We start from the raw sequence: 16,983 nt of genomic DNA, 5'->3' as shown, positions 1-16,983 counted from the left end.
AATATATACACGTGTATGCATTCTACTCGTTTTGATTTTTTCATCAGACACTATGGCCGCCGTTGTAAACTCTGTCAAAAAAGAAACGCAACCCCTGTCCTCGGATATCAAAAATTCGTTCGAATAAAGTTATTGCTTCCAAACTAAATTTTAGCCAAATGTAATGAAATTATACACGTTTTTAATGAAGATTACCATCCAAACAACTGCCTTTTCTCTCCTAAGTGTATTTTATTGCTTATGACGTCACAACGAATGGACTGGCCCTGTTGACGTCGCACATAGAACCATTCACATGCAAATCATGTCAATGGCAGTTATAGCGTGGGGGTGTATAAAAGCCCATGTGCTTTCGTATTTTATTCATTCATTCGTCGACGAAAGGCAGTCGGTAAAATGCCGCGACTGAGTGCTGCCGCCATTGGTCGTCTTCAAGCCGGAGAAAGTTTTGGTACTATTGCACGACACCTAAATGTTCACAAAACAACGATATCCCGACTTTGGAGCTGTTACAACAACTTTAATTCGACCAACGATCGCCCGAGAAGTGGAAGGCCAAGAATCACGACCCCACTTCAAGATCGGTACATCCGGGTCGTTCACCTGCGTAATCGGCATGCCCTACCAACCGTGACTGCCACACAAATACCAGGTTTGAGGAGAGTGTCGGCTCAAACGATTAGGAACCGTCTGAAAGAAGCGGGTTTACGTGCCTGTAGACCAGTTGTTGGGCCTGTACTACGCCCCTTACATCGACGCCTACGACTCAGGTGGTGCAACAACGTAAGGATATGGACTTTACAAAACTGGAGGCGCATCTGGTTTTCTGATGAATCCGGTTTTCTTTTGAAACGTCACGACGGAAGACAGCGTGTGTATAGGAGACGTCATGAACGCTTTGCGCCCATCTGCGTCCGGCAGGTGGACAGATTTGGCGGAGGCTATGTTATGGTTTGGGGAGCCATCTCGTACAACCAGAAATCAGACTTGGTGATCGTTCCAGGAAACCTGACAGCCCAACGTTACATCAACCACGTGTTACAGCCTCACCTTCTCCCGATTATTGACCGACAGACACAGCTTTTTCAACAGGACAACGCCAGGCCTCATACTGCACGTGCAACAATGCAATTTCTGCAGGATTCCAACGTCAATGTCTTGCCGTGGCCCTCTAAATCACCAGACCTCAACCCTATTGAACACCTGTGGGATACTCTAGATCGACACGTGCGTCAACGTCAGCCACCGCCACAGACGCTTCAACAGCTCGCCGTTGCGTTACAGGAGGAGTGGAGGGCCATTCCCCAGGAGAGAATCCGGCGTCTTATCCGCTCTTGTCCAAGGAGATGCCGTGCAGTGATTGCAGCTCGTGGTGGTCATACGAGATACTGAGGAAGACGCCCCCTGGTGAGCAACTGGTGTCTGTGAGATGACTTTTGAAAAGACAGTTTTAAAACATGACCATCTTGATTATTATTCTGCCAAATTTCTGACTTCTGTCTTCAATAAGAAAAAAGTTGTGCCGTCCTAAAACTAAATATTAAAATCTCTAAAATACGGGGGTTGCGTTTCTTTTTTGACAGAGTTTATAAGCGAAATATGAATCCTGATTACGGCTTAAAACACCAAATAAATAATTTATTCAACATGATGACGTTATTCAACATGGTGACGTTATTCAACATCGTGACGTTATTCGACATGGTGACGTTGTTCAACATGGTGACGTTATCCGACATGGTGACGTTATCCGACATGGTGACATTCAAACTGCTGTCTTTAGTTCATACATATGAACGGATAGCTAAAGGGCTTAACATCCCATCGGCAGTATTTCAGTCGCTCAGTTGGTTAGTGCGCTAGCGCAGCGTGATCACTCAGAAACCTCTCACCAATGCTGTCGATGTAAGTTCAAGTCCAGTTTATGCTGACTTCCTCTCCGGTCGTGCGTGGGAAGGACTGCAGCAACCGGCGGATGGTCGTGGGGTTCACCCAAGCTCTGCCCGGTTTCCTCCCACCATAATCCTGGCCTCCGTCGTATAAGTGAAATATTTATGAATACGGCGTAAAACACCAATCAAATAAATTAATAAAACGAGGACGCAGTTTTCTTTGCAATATGCTGGAAACAGACGCTTTCAAACCAGCTAAAATATTTCTAAATTCGTTTAAAAGTACAAATCACATAAAATATATTTCTTATATGATATTCACATATTTTTAAAACATATCTTTAAAATATATAACAGGATCGCCAGTAATTCTGGCAAATCTCACAGCCCGCTTCAAAGACAAAAATATGATATGGGCGTCTCTCTGCTCACCGCCGACCCACACGAGACATGGGCTCTAAATCAGTTTATTTCTCCGCCTAGCTTGCGTATAAGGCTCAGATCCAATTCTTTGCACGCGACAACCACGCGAACGATAATCAATTTACAGATATTTATTTATGAATTTACTTATTTATTTATTTGATTGTTTTTACACCATACTTAAGAATATTTCATTTATACGACGATGATCAGCATTATGGTGGGGGGAAACCGGGAAAATTCCCGAGGAAACCCATGACGATCCGCTGCTTGCTGGCAGACCTTAACACTTACGATCGGAGAGGGAGCCAGCAATGACAACGGTCATATTTACATGTGGATAAAACAGGATCGCCAGCAGTTCTGGCAAATCTGAGGGCCAGCTTCAAAGATAAAACCATTATATGGACATCTCTCTGTTCACGGCCGATCCACACGAGATAGGGTTCTAAATTAGTTGATTTTTCCCCCAAGCTTGCATATAAGGCTCAGATCCAATTCTTTGCACGCGACAACCACGCGAACGAGACGAGAACAAGAATATTTCACTTATACGACGATGATCAGCATTATGGTGGGAGGAAACCGGGAAAATTCCCGAGGAAACCCACGACAATCCGCTGCTTGCTGGCAGACCTTAACACTTACGACCGGAGAAGAAGCCAGAAATGACAACGGTCATATTTACATGTTGATAAAACAGTGAAAAGACAATCCCAGTATATAATGAATAAATAACCTAATACACTAAAAAAATTCATCTGTTGGTGAATAAAGTCTGTTGTGTGAGTGATACTAGAATGTATTCTGTTATTATAACATTGGCCTCCCTGGTTGAGGGGATTAGCACGTCCGTGCGGCGCAATGACCCGGCAGCTTCTCACGCATGTGGTCGCTGTGAGTTCAAGTCCAGCTCATGCTGGCTTCCTCTCCGGCTGTATGTGGAAAGGCCTTCCAGCAACCTGCACATGGTCGTGGGTTTCCACGGGCATTGCCCGTTTTCCTCCCACAATAATGCTGACCTCCGTCGTATAGGTGAAATATTCTTGAGTACGGCGTGATGATAACATGCTAGTGTATCATACTCAACATGCAGTAACATTACATGTACACATAGTCTAACAGAATCTTTATGTTGAATTAACAGAATACGTTTATGTGTTATATTTAAGCCTAACGGAACAGTCTGTTGCATAAGGCATTCTAGCATCACTCATACAACAGACTTTCTGTTAAATTTAACAGATTCATATTTTGGATGTAGGCAAGAAAATAAACGTATATTGGCCTTACTAAATAAATTTAACTCACAGGTTGCTGATGACGATATCTGGCACCCACGTGGTTTCGGAAGGTACGTTTAGGTAATTCACTCCTTCATATTCGCCAGGACTCCATTTTAGCAGATGATCTGTCCATGTCTGCATAGAAAAAAAAAATAATATCAAACTGAAAACGGCTTTTGTTTTGAATCACACAAATGACAAGAACCATCATTTGTGTTTTGTCCTATCTCACTGTACGACATTTGGATGGTGACAACACGGCGTTTCTTTGTGCATTCTGCGCTACATAAAGTCTAATTGGCTGGCACCAATATGGTGTGCATATCTGTATGAAATAAATTTGCCAAAGAATAAGTGAATGAGTTTGTCGGCAACCTGTCAAAGATCAGGGGATTGCCCTCGGTCGTCTGGTTTAAATATGCCTGTATCGTTAAACCACAAGCCACGAAGTGATTAAATACATTTGTTAATTTTGTTGGTTATTCAAAATAATGACAGCTAGCTTTAATAACCCAGGTGGTGTCATTTCCAACTAATGTCAACTGTGTTGCTGAAGAGTTTGTACACTAAGAGACTTAGGCCTACAACATAGAGCTAAAAAACAGAGCAACGCAAAAGTGTGATAATGGGCAAATGGTCACACGTCACCGGTGAAATACGGTCTCTTTTAAATGTACCTCAGTTAGGGTTTTCTTCCAACCATTCCTGTAAATACATAAAGCGTCACTGTAAATTTTGTATCCGTACCTAATTGCTACTATTTAAGCATTTACACGATCAGTTAGAATAAAACCATAACTGCGGTAAATTGACACGAGGCCGTATTTCACCGGTTACTTGTGACCATTTACTATTTATCACCTGTCATCGCTGCTATGGTTTTACTCGCAAAGCTATACATCTTGAATTGTATAGAATTACTTTGCCTGCAGCAGTCCATTATTGCAGTTCGCACAATACTTTTAGAACAAAATTCGTTACTCACTAAAGAGACCCAAGATACCATGTCCAAGACGCCTTCTTCGAAGTCAAGATCTCGTATATCTATGATGCTCAGGTCAACATTAACCTGGATGGTATCACTGGCGTTCACAACTGGCCGGACGTATTTGTTGTAGCTTCTAAAGAGATCATGGTAAAGCCGGGCTTCCGATGGTGAACATAGTACTGGGGATGTCAACCTGTGGAAAAGTAAGCAATGTAGGTAGCGCAGCGTAATGACCCAGGAGTCTCTCCCCATTGCGGTCGCTGTGAGTTCAAGTCCAGTTCATGCTGGCTTCCTCTCTAGCCGTACGTGGGAAGGTGTCCCAGCAACCTGCGGATGGTCGTGGGATTCCACGGGGCTCTGCCCGGTTTCCACCCACCATAATGCTGGCTCCCATTGTAGAAGTGAAATATTCTTAAGTACGGCGTAAAACACCAATCAAATAAATAAAATACTATATATACATAGATCCTTCATTCTTTGTGACTAGAACCCTGTGTCATTATTTCCCATACGTACTGTGAAACAAAAAGACCACTGTTATTAAACAGCAGTTAGTCGTGTCTACCGAGGTGTGTGTGTGGCGGGGGGGACACTAAATGGATCTTACAACTCACGGGAGCATAAACAACGCCTCGAGATGTTCTTCCCACGGCACTGTATTACCCACACATTAGGGTGTCACTTTAGACGGACATCAGGCGTCGGTGATCCCACTGAACAGGAGCGAGTGATGGGAATCAGAGCCAGCCCCCACCCCCCGTGCCTCCATGCATTACTCCATGGGTTTATCAGCACCTTCTGTGACTAAAACTCTACCCTGCGCTCGTGACGACCTGTGTATGGTAATCCCACTCAACCCAGGTCTAGGGGCCATTTAGGTTTGAAAGCACCTCCATCTGGATTATGGACTGTTGTCATTAAGCCCGACTGAGATATATTATATATTTGGGTTCGAAAGACCACGAGTTTGAAATTTTAACTGGGTGTCATGGCAAGAATGAACAACTGTCTTCCATGAATCTCTGACAATTTACTGTTGACTGCTTCTCTCCGTTATCAGCTTTATTTACTATTTACGCATTATCTATTCTATGATATATGACATATTCATCTTGGAACTGCTGTTTTAAGTTGTCTCAGGAATGGGTCTTGCCGTTATCGACTTTTGGATCGCCCATTCACGGTCTCCGAATGCTATATCAGTAATCTGAATATATAGATGTAGGGGTTATACGCTCTAGACTGTATGATGTATAACACATTGAGTTGAGTAAATATCACCGCAACATACGTCATCATATACATGTTCATCGGCGTAGAGAAGTTGATACAGATCCGCACGCTAACCGGGCGCTGTATTGGTCTCTAATGGAGCAGCCGCTATTAAATTTACCACTCACTCATAACTGTGGGCAATCTCATATTATGAGGGCTGAGAGCCGTAAAGTTCAGTACGTTAATTGCAGGTCATTGTTTGTGGTTAGCTTCTCAGTTGTTCATTGCGAATGAAAAACACAGTTAGATTTCTCAACGAATTGGCTTTATATATCTTCTATACCAAAACAGAAACCTAAATTTTGTACAAATTGGCCTCTCTGCAGGAAGGAAATTGCCAAGCGTTAAAGACGATCGAAGCAAAACTCGAAGGGAGACAAAGAACACTCCCTCGATTCGTCACTGTGACTTCGCCAGACTATAGTCGTTTATATGGCAAAGACATTTGATTTGTAGCCTAGCTGTTTGAAGAGGTTCATCAAAAGACGAAGCTTACAACAGACATGCGTTTGCAAAGGATGAAACATATCTTACCATGCCAGTATAAAGAGGCCGAGAGGCCATTGGCTGAGAGTTCTGTACATGTGCTGTCGGATGGGTGGCATGGTTCCTGTGAATAGCGATGGGACTATTATACTGGCCTGGAGGCGGCAAACTGAACTGTTCCCGTGGAGGCACAAGCGAGAACTGACAAGGGACTAACACAGGCTACACACCGACGCCAACGGGGGTCCCCCTGGAGCGCTGACCTGCCGATGTAAACTCGGCGGCATGTATGGGGCTCCCGAATAATAATCGCATAACGACAACCATCTGTCAAGCCGAATACAACTCATAATGCCTGGTCTCCGAAAGCAGTGTGGAAGCTGGAAACCCACATAAGATACATTCGAAAGGAGTATCACGGATATAAAAAGAGCAGTCAATCTTTATATAACAAAATATTGCTGGCTGAATGCTCAAATATGGCTGAAATTCTACTACCACGGCACAGAATCACTGGCCAGAATGTTTTCATCGATTTCTTGCATATATTTAAAAGTAAAACTTCGATTAAAATTTAAGCCTAAAATTTCAGTGTCAACACAGACATTCGCGTATGCCGGCCGTCAACCAAATTGGATGTTCACAGCCTTTGTTAAAGTGAGAGTACCGTTAATTTCACGGATGCAAAGCGCAGATATTAATAAAATTGCATTCTGCAAGTGCTAAACAGCACGTATATACTAGAACAAAAATTTCTAAACCGAATTTTACAGTGATTTATTTATTTACCTGATTGGTGTTTTATTTATTTGATTGGTGTTTTACGCCATACTCAAGAATATTTCATTTATACGACGGTGGCCAGTATTATGGTGGGAAGAAACCCATGACTATGCGCAGGTTGCTGTTATACCTGAATTCACATTGTGTGTTTCATTTTAAATTTAAAAATATAGGAATGCTAAATCAAGGGAGGATTTTTCGATTTGAATTCCCAATCACCTTAGGCCTGTAGTTTAAAATCAGATTGCTTTGTATAGTGTTAAATCAGGCGTTTATCTAAATTGAATTTTAAAAATGATACATATTATAAGCAGTCACACTAAAGGGTTGCTAATATACCCGCCAACGGCAATACAGATAATAGGCCTATCTTTTTAAACCAGTGAACTGACGTGCGAACCCTTATATTTTTGCTTCGAACGGCACGTAAGATATAGATATTGCTCCAAAAGTAAAACCACTTGATGGTAATGCAAAATCCCACATTTGAGAAACAATGATGCTTTTAAGCTGTATTTATAACTCGTGTGAGCGCAAATTAACCTCCTCCACAGCTAAATGAACAAATTACGACCAGAACGGCGTCGCTGCTTTGTTTCACCGTATAGTGAGTTCCAATAAGGGGACAATACTCTGTACAGCAATATTACAGGGAAAGGAAATATGGGTGCCTGTGTCCTGTTTACCCAAAAGCACTGCGCTTCGATGTCATGGTTAGAGGGTTACATACATAGAAGGTTAGAGGGTTTGTGCACACATGCACAAACACACGCACACACACACATACATATACATACATAGGGTGCCTGCCCAAAAAGGACCGCTTCTGCGGCCTAACAGCCTAAAGCGTCCGCCTCGCAGGAGGGGAGACCCGAGATCCAAAACCTTCCATTCTATGTATACATATCTAAAAGCATTAGCTCCTTGGCAGAGGCAATAAAAGTGAATTGGTTTTTCTTATTAATTAAATATAATAATAGCCACTTGTTAAATCAACGAAGCTCTCGCGTTTTTAAATGACTTGAATAAGGGGTAAAATAAAGATTTATTTCTTATTTATTTGAATGATTTTTTACGCCGCACTCAAGAATATTTCACATATACGATGACAACCAGCAATGTGTTGCCCACGAGTTGGAAACCGGAAAGAAGGGTAAACCCACGACAATCCACCCGTTGCTGGCAGACCATCCCACCCATACACGTGAAAACCGTCAAGGTGATGCCAGATGATATTCTTACGTCAAACTGACGCCAAAAACAACGCTTAACTGACGTCCAACTTATCCACTGGCGTTAAAAACCACCGGTTTATTGGCTTTATTCAGTAAAAACCAAATTATAAAGTGCTATTACCCAATTTCAAACTACTTCAACACTTTTCTGAAGGTTAAAATATACGCATCATAGGAGACAAGAAAATCATGCACAGAACATAGCATAATTTGTCTGCAGGGAAATGTTGTGGAGCGTTGGAAACGGCGTCATCTCGCATTTTCTCGCGCTTGGGGGCGAGAATAATTTCAGCCGTCACGGATGGGTAACTTTCCGGACAACAGGAGTAGAAAGCTACGTTTCTGGTCATATTGCGTTCTATTATCTTCCATTGTTCGTTTATTATGTATTCATTTAAGTTCACCTCTGTTCTTTCACTCTCCACATTCACTTGGAATCCATTGTAGGTCCAGGACATGAATTTTACCACGCACGCGTGCTTGGGTAAGTCTCCATGTGATCGGCAGAGGGTCCGAGTGCGGTACATCTTGACCAATAGAACACGGCCATCGCTGGAGACCACTAACCTACTGGGCGACAGTTCCACGGGTGAGGATACTCTGCAAAAAAGGTTATTTATTTATTTATATATTTATTCACTTACTTATTTACTTTTCTGTTCTTTTTCATTTTTGTTCAACGCCCTTCTTAAAGGCAAAGTAAAACACTACGATGAAGGATTGGTCTAATAAAAGATCATCAAACACTGTCCATGAAAAAACTCGATTTATTTTTCCAAACGAGTAAAATTGTATTCAAACATCAAATTCTACAGTGGTCTGTCATGATAGAGGTGGTCTCAGTGACGTCACATCCATATTTTTGGCTTTAAATAGTTCATTTCAAGGTCAAATTGTCGAATGTATTCATTGATCTATATGCAGGTCATGCATGCATTTTGCATGACGAATCTAGCAGTCACCGTGTGTTGAGTGACAAATACCTGATGTGACGTCACTTGTCCCAATATGGTTATAATAGGCCACCGTAGAATACAATGTTTTCCAAATACATTTTACTACGTTGAATGGCTAGCTAGCGTGTTTCTTCCCTTAAGATTTTTTGACTTATACAATGGCAGCCGTTGTATAAGTGAAATATAAATCCTGCCTACGATTTAAAACACAAAATAAATAATTTGTTCAACATGGTGACGTTATTCTACATGGTGACGTTATTTAACATGGTGACGTTATTTAACGTGGTGACGTTATTCAACGTGGTGACGTTATTCAGCATGGTAACGTTATTCAACATGGTGACGTTAATCGAACTCCTGTCTTTATTTCATACATATGAACGGATAGCTAAAGGGTTTAACGTCCCACTGGCAGCACTTCAGTAGCATCGTGGAAAGAACATGCTAAAACCAGGACGCAGTTTTCTTTTCAACATAGACCGGCCCGGATAGCACAGTTGGTAGAGCGTCCGCTTCTGGACCGGTAGATCCAGGATCAATCCTTGATCGAGTCACACCTAAGACTTTAAAAGAGGAAGTTGTAACTTCCTCGCTTGGCGTTCAGCATGAAGGGGATAGTGCAACGACTGGTTGACCCGTATCAGTATAATGGCTCGGGTGGGGCGGCCTACTTGCCTGCGGTAAGTCGTCTCAGTGAAGCAGCACTAAATAAAAGAGCGGTGGAAATCCGTCCTGCTACAAGGAGGCACATTACACGTACATGCACCCTAATGATTCCTTCGTCGTCATATGACTGAAAAATTGTTGAGTACGACGTTAAACCCCAAGCACTCAATCACTCACTCACTCTGTTCACCGCCGATCCACACGAGACAAGGTTCTAAATTAGTTGATTTTTCCGACAAGCTTGCGTATAGGGCTCAGATCCAATTCTTTGCACACGACAACCACGCGAACGACAGTTAATCTACAGATATTTATTTATTTATTTATTTATTTTATTGGCTTTTTACGCCGTAGTCAAGAATATTTCACTTATACGACGATGATCAGCATTATGGTTGGAGGAAACCGGGAAAATTCCCGAGGAAACCTACGACAATCCGCTGCTTGCTGGCAGACCTTAACACTTACGATCGGAGAGGGAGCCAGAAATGACAACGGTCATATTTACATGTGGATAAAACAGTGAAAAGACAATCCCAGTATATAAAGAATAAATAACCTAATACACTAAAAAAATTCATGATGTTGATGAGAAATCTGTTGTGTGAGTGATACTAGCATGTATTCTGTTATTATAACATTGGCCTCCCTGGTTGAATGGATTAGCACGTCCGTGCGGCGCAATGACCCGGCAGCTTCTCACGCATGTGGTCGCTGTGAGTTCAAGTCCAGCTCATGCTGGCTTCCTCTCCCCCTATATGTGGATAGGCCTTCCAGCAACCTGCACATGGTCGTGGGTTTCCACGGGCACTGCCCGGTTTCTTCCCACAATAATGCTGACCTCCGTCGTATAGGTGAAATATTCTTGAGTACGGCGTGATGATAACATGCTAGTGTATCATACTCAACATGCAGTAGCATTACATGTACACGTAGTCTAACAGAATCTTTATGTTGAATTAACAGGATACGTTTATGTGTTAATGTCCTAACTAAATAGATTTAACTCACAGGTTGCTGATGACGATATCTGGCACCCACGTGGTTTCGGAAGGTACGTTTAGGTAATTCACTCCTTCATATTCGCCAGGACTCCATTTTAGCAGATGATCTGTCCATGTCTGCATAGAAATAAAAAATAATATCAAACTGAAAACGGCTTTTGTTTTGAATCACACAAATGACAAGAACCATCATTTGTGTTTTGTCCTATCTCACTGTACGACATTTGGATGGTGACAACACGGCGTTTGTTTGTACATTCTGCGCTACATAAAGTCTAATTGGCTGGCACCAATATGGTGTGCATATCTGTATGAAATAAATTTGCCAAAGAATAAGTGAATGAGTTTGTCGGCAACCTGCCAAAGGTCAGGGGATTGCCCTCGGCCGTCTGGTTTAAATAGGCCTGTATCGTTAAACCACCAGCAACGAAGTAATTAAATACATTTGTTAATTTTGTTCGTTATTCAAAATAATGACAGCTAGCTTTAATAACCCAGGTGGTGTAACTCCAACTAATGTCAACTGTGTTGCTGGAGAGTTTATACACTAAGAGACTTAGGCCTACAACACAGAGCTAAAAAACAGAGCAACGCCAAAGTGTGATAATGGGCAAATGATCGCATGTCACCGGTGAAATACGGTCTCTTTTAAATGTACCTCAGTTAGGGTTTTCTTCCAACTATTCCTGTAAATACATAAAGCGTCACTGTAAATTTTGTTTCCGTACCTAATTGTTATTATTTAAGCATTTACACGATCAGTTAGAATAAAACCATAACTGTGGTAAATTGATACGAAGCCGTATTTCACCGGTTACTTGTGACCATTTACCATTTATCACCTGTCATCGCTGCTATGGTTTTACTCCCAAAGCTATACATCTGGAATGGTATAGAATTACTTTGCCTGCAGCAGTCCATTATTGCAGTTCGCACAATACTTCTAGAACAAAATTCGTTACTCACTAAAGAGACCCAGGATATCATGTCCAAGACGCCTTCTTCGAAGTCAAGGTCTCGTATATCTATGATGCTGAGGTCAACATTAACCTGGATGGTATCACTGGCGTTCACAACTGGCCGGACGTATTTGTTGTAACTTGTAAAGAGATCATGGTAAAGCCGGGCTTCCGATGGTGAACATAGTGCTGGGGACGTCAACCTATGGAAAGGTAAACAATGTGAGTATCGTACGTATCACTAGGGGGTGGGGTGGGAGATGGGTAGGGGTTTTGGGCACTGACTCCACCGTGCTCCCTTCAGATCTGTACCTGGAGAAGGTGGGCGTAAATGTTTTTGCGCCATGCCATGTTTGGCATGTTTTTTTTAATGATAAAATGTTTGCTAATCTCATTTCAAAAAGCGACGTTCAACACAAACCACCAATGAACCAAGAAAGTATATGAAATACGAAATTCGGACGGAGTCATGCTAAGAAAAGTAGTCAACAGTTTTCATTGATGTTGAAAAGATGCTAGGAATGTTTTGGGCGAATGAAAGAAATCAGTTTTCAAATCTTGTACAAAGTTTAGTTATTACAATTCAGAGAAAATTCTAGCCTTCTGATTAACAGAACAAGCATGGTTTACAGCCTCAAGCGTTGGAGATATTTTTCTGTGTACCCACGGATCTATGCGTCGAAACAGACATCCGTATACCAGCCGTCAACCAGTAAGGACGTTCCATGTCAACCAATTCTCAAAACGACGTCTAACACAAACCGGCAAAGAATTAAGAAAATATGACGGGCATGATGCAAAGAGAAACACTTTTCGTTGACGTAGGAAAGACTCAAAGAATGTTTTAGTCGATTGAGTGAAATCAGTATTAAATCCGTGTACCATGCTAGAGTATAAGTTGTCGCCTATAACATACGTATCTGAGTAGCGCTTTGATTGGAACTTTTTATATATCAAACGCGGCGATCTAACTCAACACGATGAATATAGAGCCCCTAGCCCCGCGTTAAGTGGAATACGACACAAACAGGAAGCAGAGCTCCAGAGATTCTAGACCCTCGATCCATATTTTCTCACAAGAGGATTATACTCATTGTAAAACTTAAGAAACTTAAAGTGAAGGCGTTTTTATGGAATAACCTTGACACACAAGTTTTTGCAGTGATAACTTGTCACTTTGATTGAAATCGTCTCACAACAAACACAATCTAACCAATGCTACAAGGCGAGATATGTTCACGCCATGTGCAGGACCCTTCGGTAAATCGTTATCCAAGGAAGGATACTTTACAATGTTAAAATTGAAACTATATCCCTCTTATTGTACAGTCGACGAGACAGGAAACCGTTTTGGTCTTTGTACAAATACAGATGCAGATAAGATGTACCACCTACAGAGCTTCCTTTAGTCCCGGCGAAGGTGGATATATATCTTTCACAGCCTTTGATTGTTTAAAAATAGCAGATCATATGTATACCATTTAGTGGATGAGAATGGCCAGGATCAAGTCCTGGTATACAACTCGTAAACCACTAGGAAGTGAGACCCATTTCTAAGACTAACTGAACACTCTGGCTTATATTTCGCCGACTGTGATTAACACTTTGCCATAAAAAGGTCAGATGTCACTGGCAAAGCGTAACCATTACTGTCGTCGCCACTCTGCTTCTCTCTCCATGCTGTAATTTTTTTTCTTATTGTGTATACATAGATACTTCATTCTTTGTGACCAGAACCCTTTGTCCCTATTACCCATAGGTACCGTGATACAAAACGGCCATTGTTATTAAGCAGCAGACAGTCGTGCATGCGGAGAGGGGGGCTGGGGGCTAAATGGATCTTACAACTCACGCGAGCATAAACAACGCCACGTGAAGTTCTTCCCACGGCACAGTATTACTCCAACATTAGGGTGTCACTTTAGACGGACAGCAGGCGTCAGTGATCCAACTGAACAGCCGTCAGCCTCCCTCTGGTGCCTCTATGCATTACTCCCTGGGTTTACCAGCATCTTCTGTGGCTAAAACTCTACCCTGGGGTCGTGATCGTCATCGTATATAGGTTATTATAGACTGATTATGAACCGGTGTAATTAATGCGCTATTGGGATACCTTTATTTGATTATGAACCGGTGTAATTAATGCGCAACTGAAATACCTTTATTTGATTATGAACCGGTGTAATTATTGCGCAACTGAGATACCTTTTATTGTATTCGAAAGACTACGAGTTTGAAATTTTAACTGGATGTCATGCCAAGAATGAACAACTGTCGTCCATGAATCTCTGACAATTTACTGTTGACTGCTTCTCTCCGTTATCAGCTTTATTTACTATTTATACATTATCTCTTCTATTATACATGACGTATTCATCTTGGAACTGCTGTTTTAAGTTGTCTCAGGAATGGGTCTTGTGGTTATCGACTCCGAATCTCATTCAAGGTCTCCGAATCCTATATCAGTAATCTGAATATATAGATGTAGGGCTTATACGTTAAAGACAGTATGATGTATAACACGTGCAGGAGAGTAAATATCACGGCAACATACGTCATCATATACATGTTCATTGGCGTAGTACCGGGCGATGTACTGGTCTCTAATGGAGCAGCCGCTATTAAATTTACCACTCACTCATAACTGTGGCCAATCTCATATGATAAGGACTGAGAGTTGTAAAGTTCAGCCCGTTAATTGCTGTCATTGTTTGTGGTTAGCTTCTCAATTCTCAGTTCAACTCGTGTGAAAAGCTGCTAGATTTTTCAACGACCTGGCGCTATGATGAGGCTGATAGCTGTAAAGTTCGGGGTACGGACATATTCCCCCTGGACCTCCCCCCCCCCCCCCCCCACCCACTTGACAAAGTGATGGTGGTTGACAACTCTATGCAAGTAGAAGTTTGCAGAGAATCCTTCCAAATCACTGCTTAAAAACATAACTGTCCGTTTTTCTTAACATTCTGATAGCCATTCCCTGTCCAACTACTACAATGGATGTTTTTTTCGTGTTTCAGGAACTGGTTATTCCCGAAGAATGGTCTAACACAAGAGGCGTGGAACCTAAGCCATTCCTGATTCATGATAGCGGTCCACAGTAAGCACCAAACAGAATTGTAGTTTTCGCTCCAGATGATGCCCTTCGCCAGCTGGCAAGATGTTAAAAATGGCTTATGGGCGGAAACTTTTCTGTGTCACCTGATATATTCACGCCATTGTACGTCATCCGAGGGTACAGTTTTAAAATTGTGTATATGCACTGCTACCCAACAAAACTCAGCCGATTTATGAGAACTTGCTGCAAATGATAGTCGATTAGTGTGAGGAGCTTGTTATTAGACCAGGCCCTACCACGGTGTTGTTCTTGGCAATCATGTTACAACCCAAGGCTGTTTTACCATTTGACACAGTCAACATGGAAAATAATTCAAGATCTTGTCCTGATCCAGATGTATCGACAAGAGGCAGACATCAAACACTTCTACGGAATGTTGAACTGGCTGGCATTTCTCCCGTTAGATGAAATCACAGAAGGCAAAAGATATCTAAAAGCCAATACCTCAGCTGGATTACGTGATCTTGTGAATTACTTTGACACTACTTATAGGAAATTGTACGGGAGGGGGGGAGGGGGAATCGAGGGATTACGTGATCTTGTGGATTACTTTGACACTACTTACGGGAAATTGTACGGGAGGGGGGAGGGGGAATCGAGGGATTACGTGATCTTGTGGATTACTTTGACACTACTTACGGGAAATTGTACGGGAGGGGGGAGGGGGAATCGAGGGATTACGTGATCTCGTGGATTACTTTGACACTACTTGCGGGAAATTGTACAGGAGGGGCGAGGGGAAATTGTCTAGAGGGGAAATATATCCTCATCTCATATTATGAGGGCTGAGAGCCGTAAAGTTCAGTACGTTAATTGCAGGTCATTGTTTGTGGTTAGCTTCTCAGTTGTTCATTGCGAGTGAAAAACACAGTTAGATTTCTCAACGAATTGGCTTTATATATCCTCTATACCAAAACAGAAACCTAAATTTTGTACAAATTGGCCTCTCTGCAGGAAGGAAATTGCCAAGCGTTAAAGACGATCGAAGCTAAACTCGAAGGGAAACAAAGAACACTCCCTCGATTCGTCACTGTGACTTCGCCAGACTATACTCGTTTATATGGCATTTGACATTTGATTTGTAGCCTAGCTGTTTGAGAGGTTCATCAAAAGACAAAGCTTACAACAGACATGCGTTTGCAAAGGATACAACAGACATGCGTTTGCAAAGGATGAAACATAACTTACCATGCCAGTATAAAGAGGCGGAGAGGCCATTGGCTGAGAGTTCTGTGCATGTGCTGTCGGTTGGGTGCCATGTTTCCTGTGAATAGTGATAGGACTATTATACTGGCCTGGGGGCGGCAAACTGAACTGTTCCCTCGGAGGCACAAGCGAGAACTGCCAAGGGTCTAACACAGGCTACAATACCGACATCTAGGGGTGTCCCCCTGGAGCGCTGACCTACCGATGTAAACTCGGCGGCATGTATGGGGCTCCCGAATAATAATCGCATAACGACAACCATCTGTCAAGCCGAATACAACTCATAATGCCTGGTCTCCGAAAGCAGTGTGGAAGCTGGAAACCCACATAAGGATACACTCGATAGGAGTATCATGGATATAAGAAGGTCTTCCAGCAACCTGCGGATAGTGGTGGGTTTCCTCCGGGCTCTGCTCGGTTTCCTCCCACCACAATGCTGACCGCCGTTGTTTAAGTGAAATATTCTTGAGTACGGCGTAAAACACCAATCAAATAAATAAATAAATAAATAAATAAATATAAGAATGCTCAAATATGGCTGAAATTACACCACCACGGCACAGAATCACTGGGCAGAATGTTTTCATCCATTTCTTGCATATATTTAAGAATAAAACTTCGATTAAAATTTAAGCCTAAAATTTCAGTGTCAACACAGATATTCGCGTATACCGGCCGTCAACCAAAATGGACGTTAACAGCCTTT

General features: G+C 42.2%; 1 protein-coding gene across 1 annotated transcript; it reads right to left on the bottom strand.

Annotated features, from left to right (window-relative positions):
• Positions 1-8,445: 8,445 nt before the first annotated feature.
• On the bottom strand, positions 8,446-16,383 carry LOC135464979 (acetylcholine receptor subunit alpha-like). The gene is made up of 4 exons (XM_064742570.1): positions 16,260-16,383; positions 11,964-12,159; positions 11,005-11,114; positions 8,446-8,968 (listed from the first exon to the last, which is right to left on the bottom strand). Exons 1-4 carry the CDS (start codon positions 16,328-16,330, stop codon positions 8,524-8,526), a joined length of 822 nt encoding a protein of 273 aa, XP_064598640.1. The 5' UTR covers positions 16,331-16,383; the 3' UTR covers positions 8,446-8,523.
• Positions 16,384-16,983: the final 600 nt, after the last annotated feature.

This window comes from Liolophura sinensis, chromosome 4 (genome assembly GCF_032854445.1).
Source record: "Liolophura sinensis isolate JHLJ2023 chromosome 4, CUHK_Ljap_v2, whole genome shotgun sequence".
Classification (NCBI taxonomy): domain Eukaryota; kingdom Metazoa; phylum Mollusca; class Polyplacophora; order Chitonida; family Chitonidae; genus Liolophura; species Liolophura sinensis.
The sequence above is the reverse complement of the archived record's forward strand: the minus strand, read 5'-3'. Positions and strand labels throughout refer to the sequence as shown.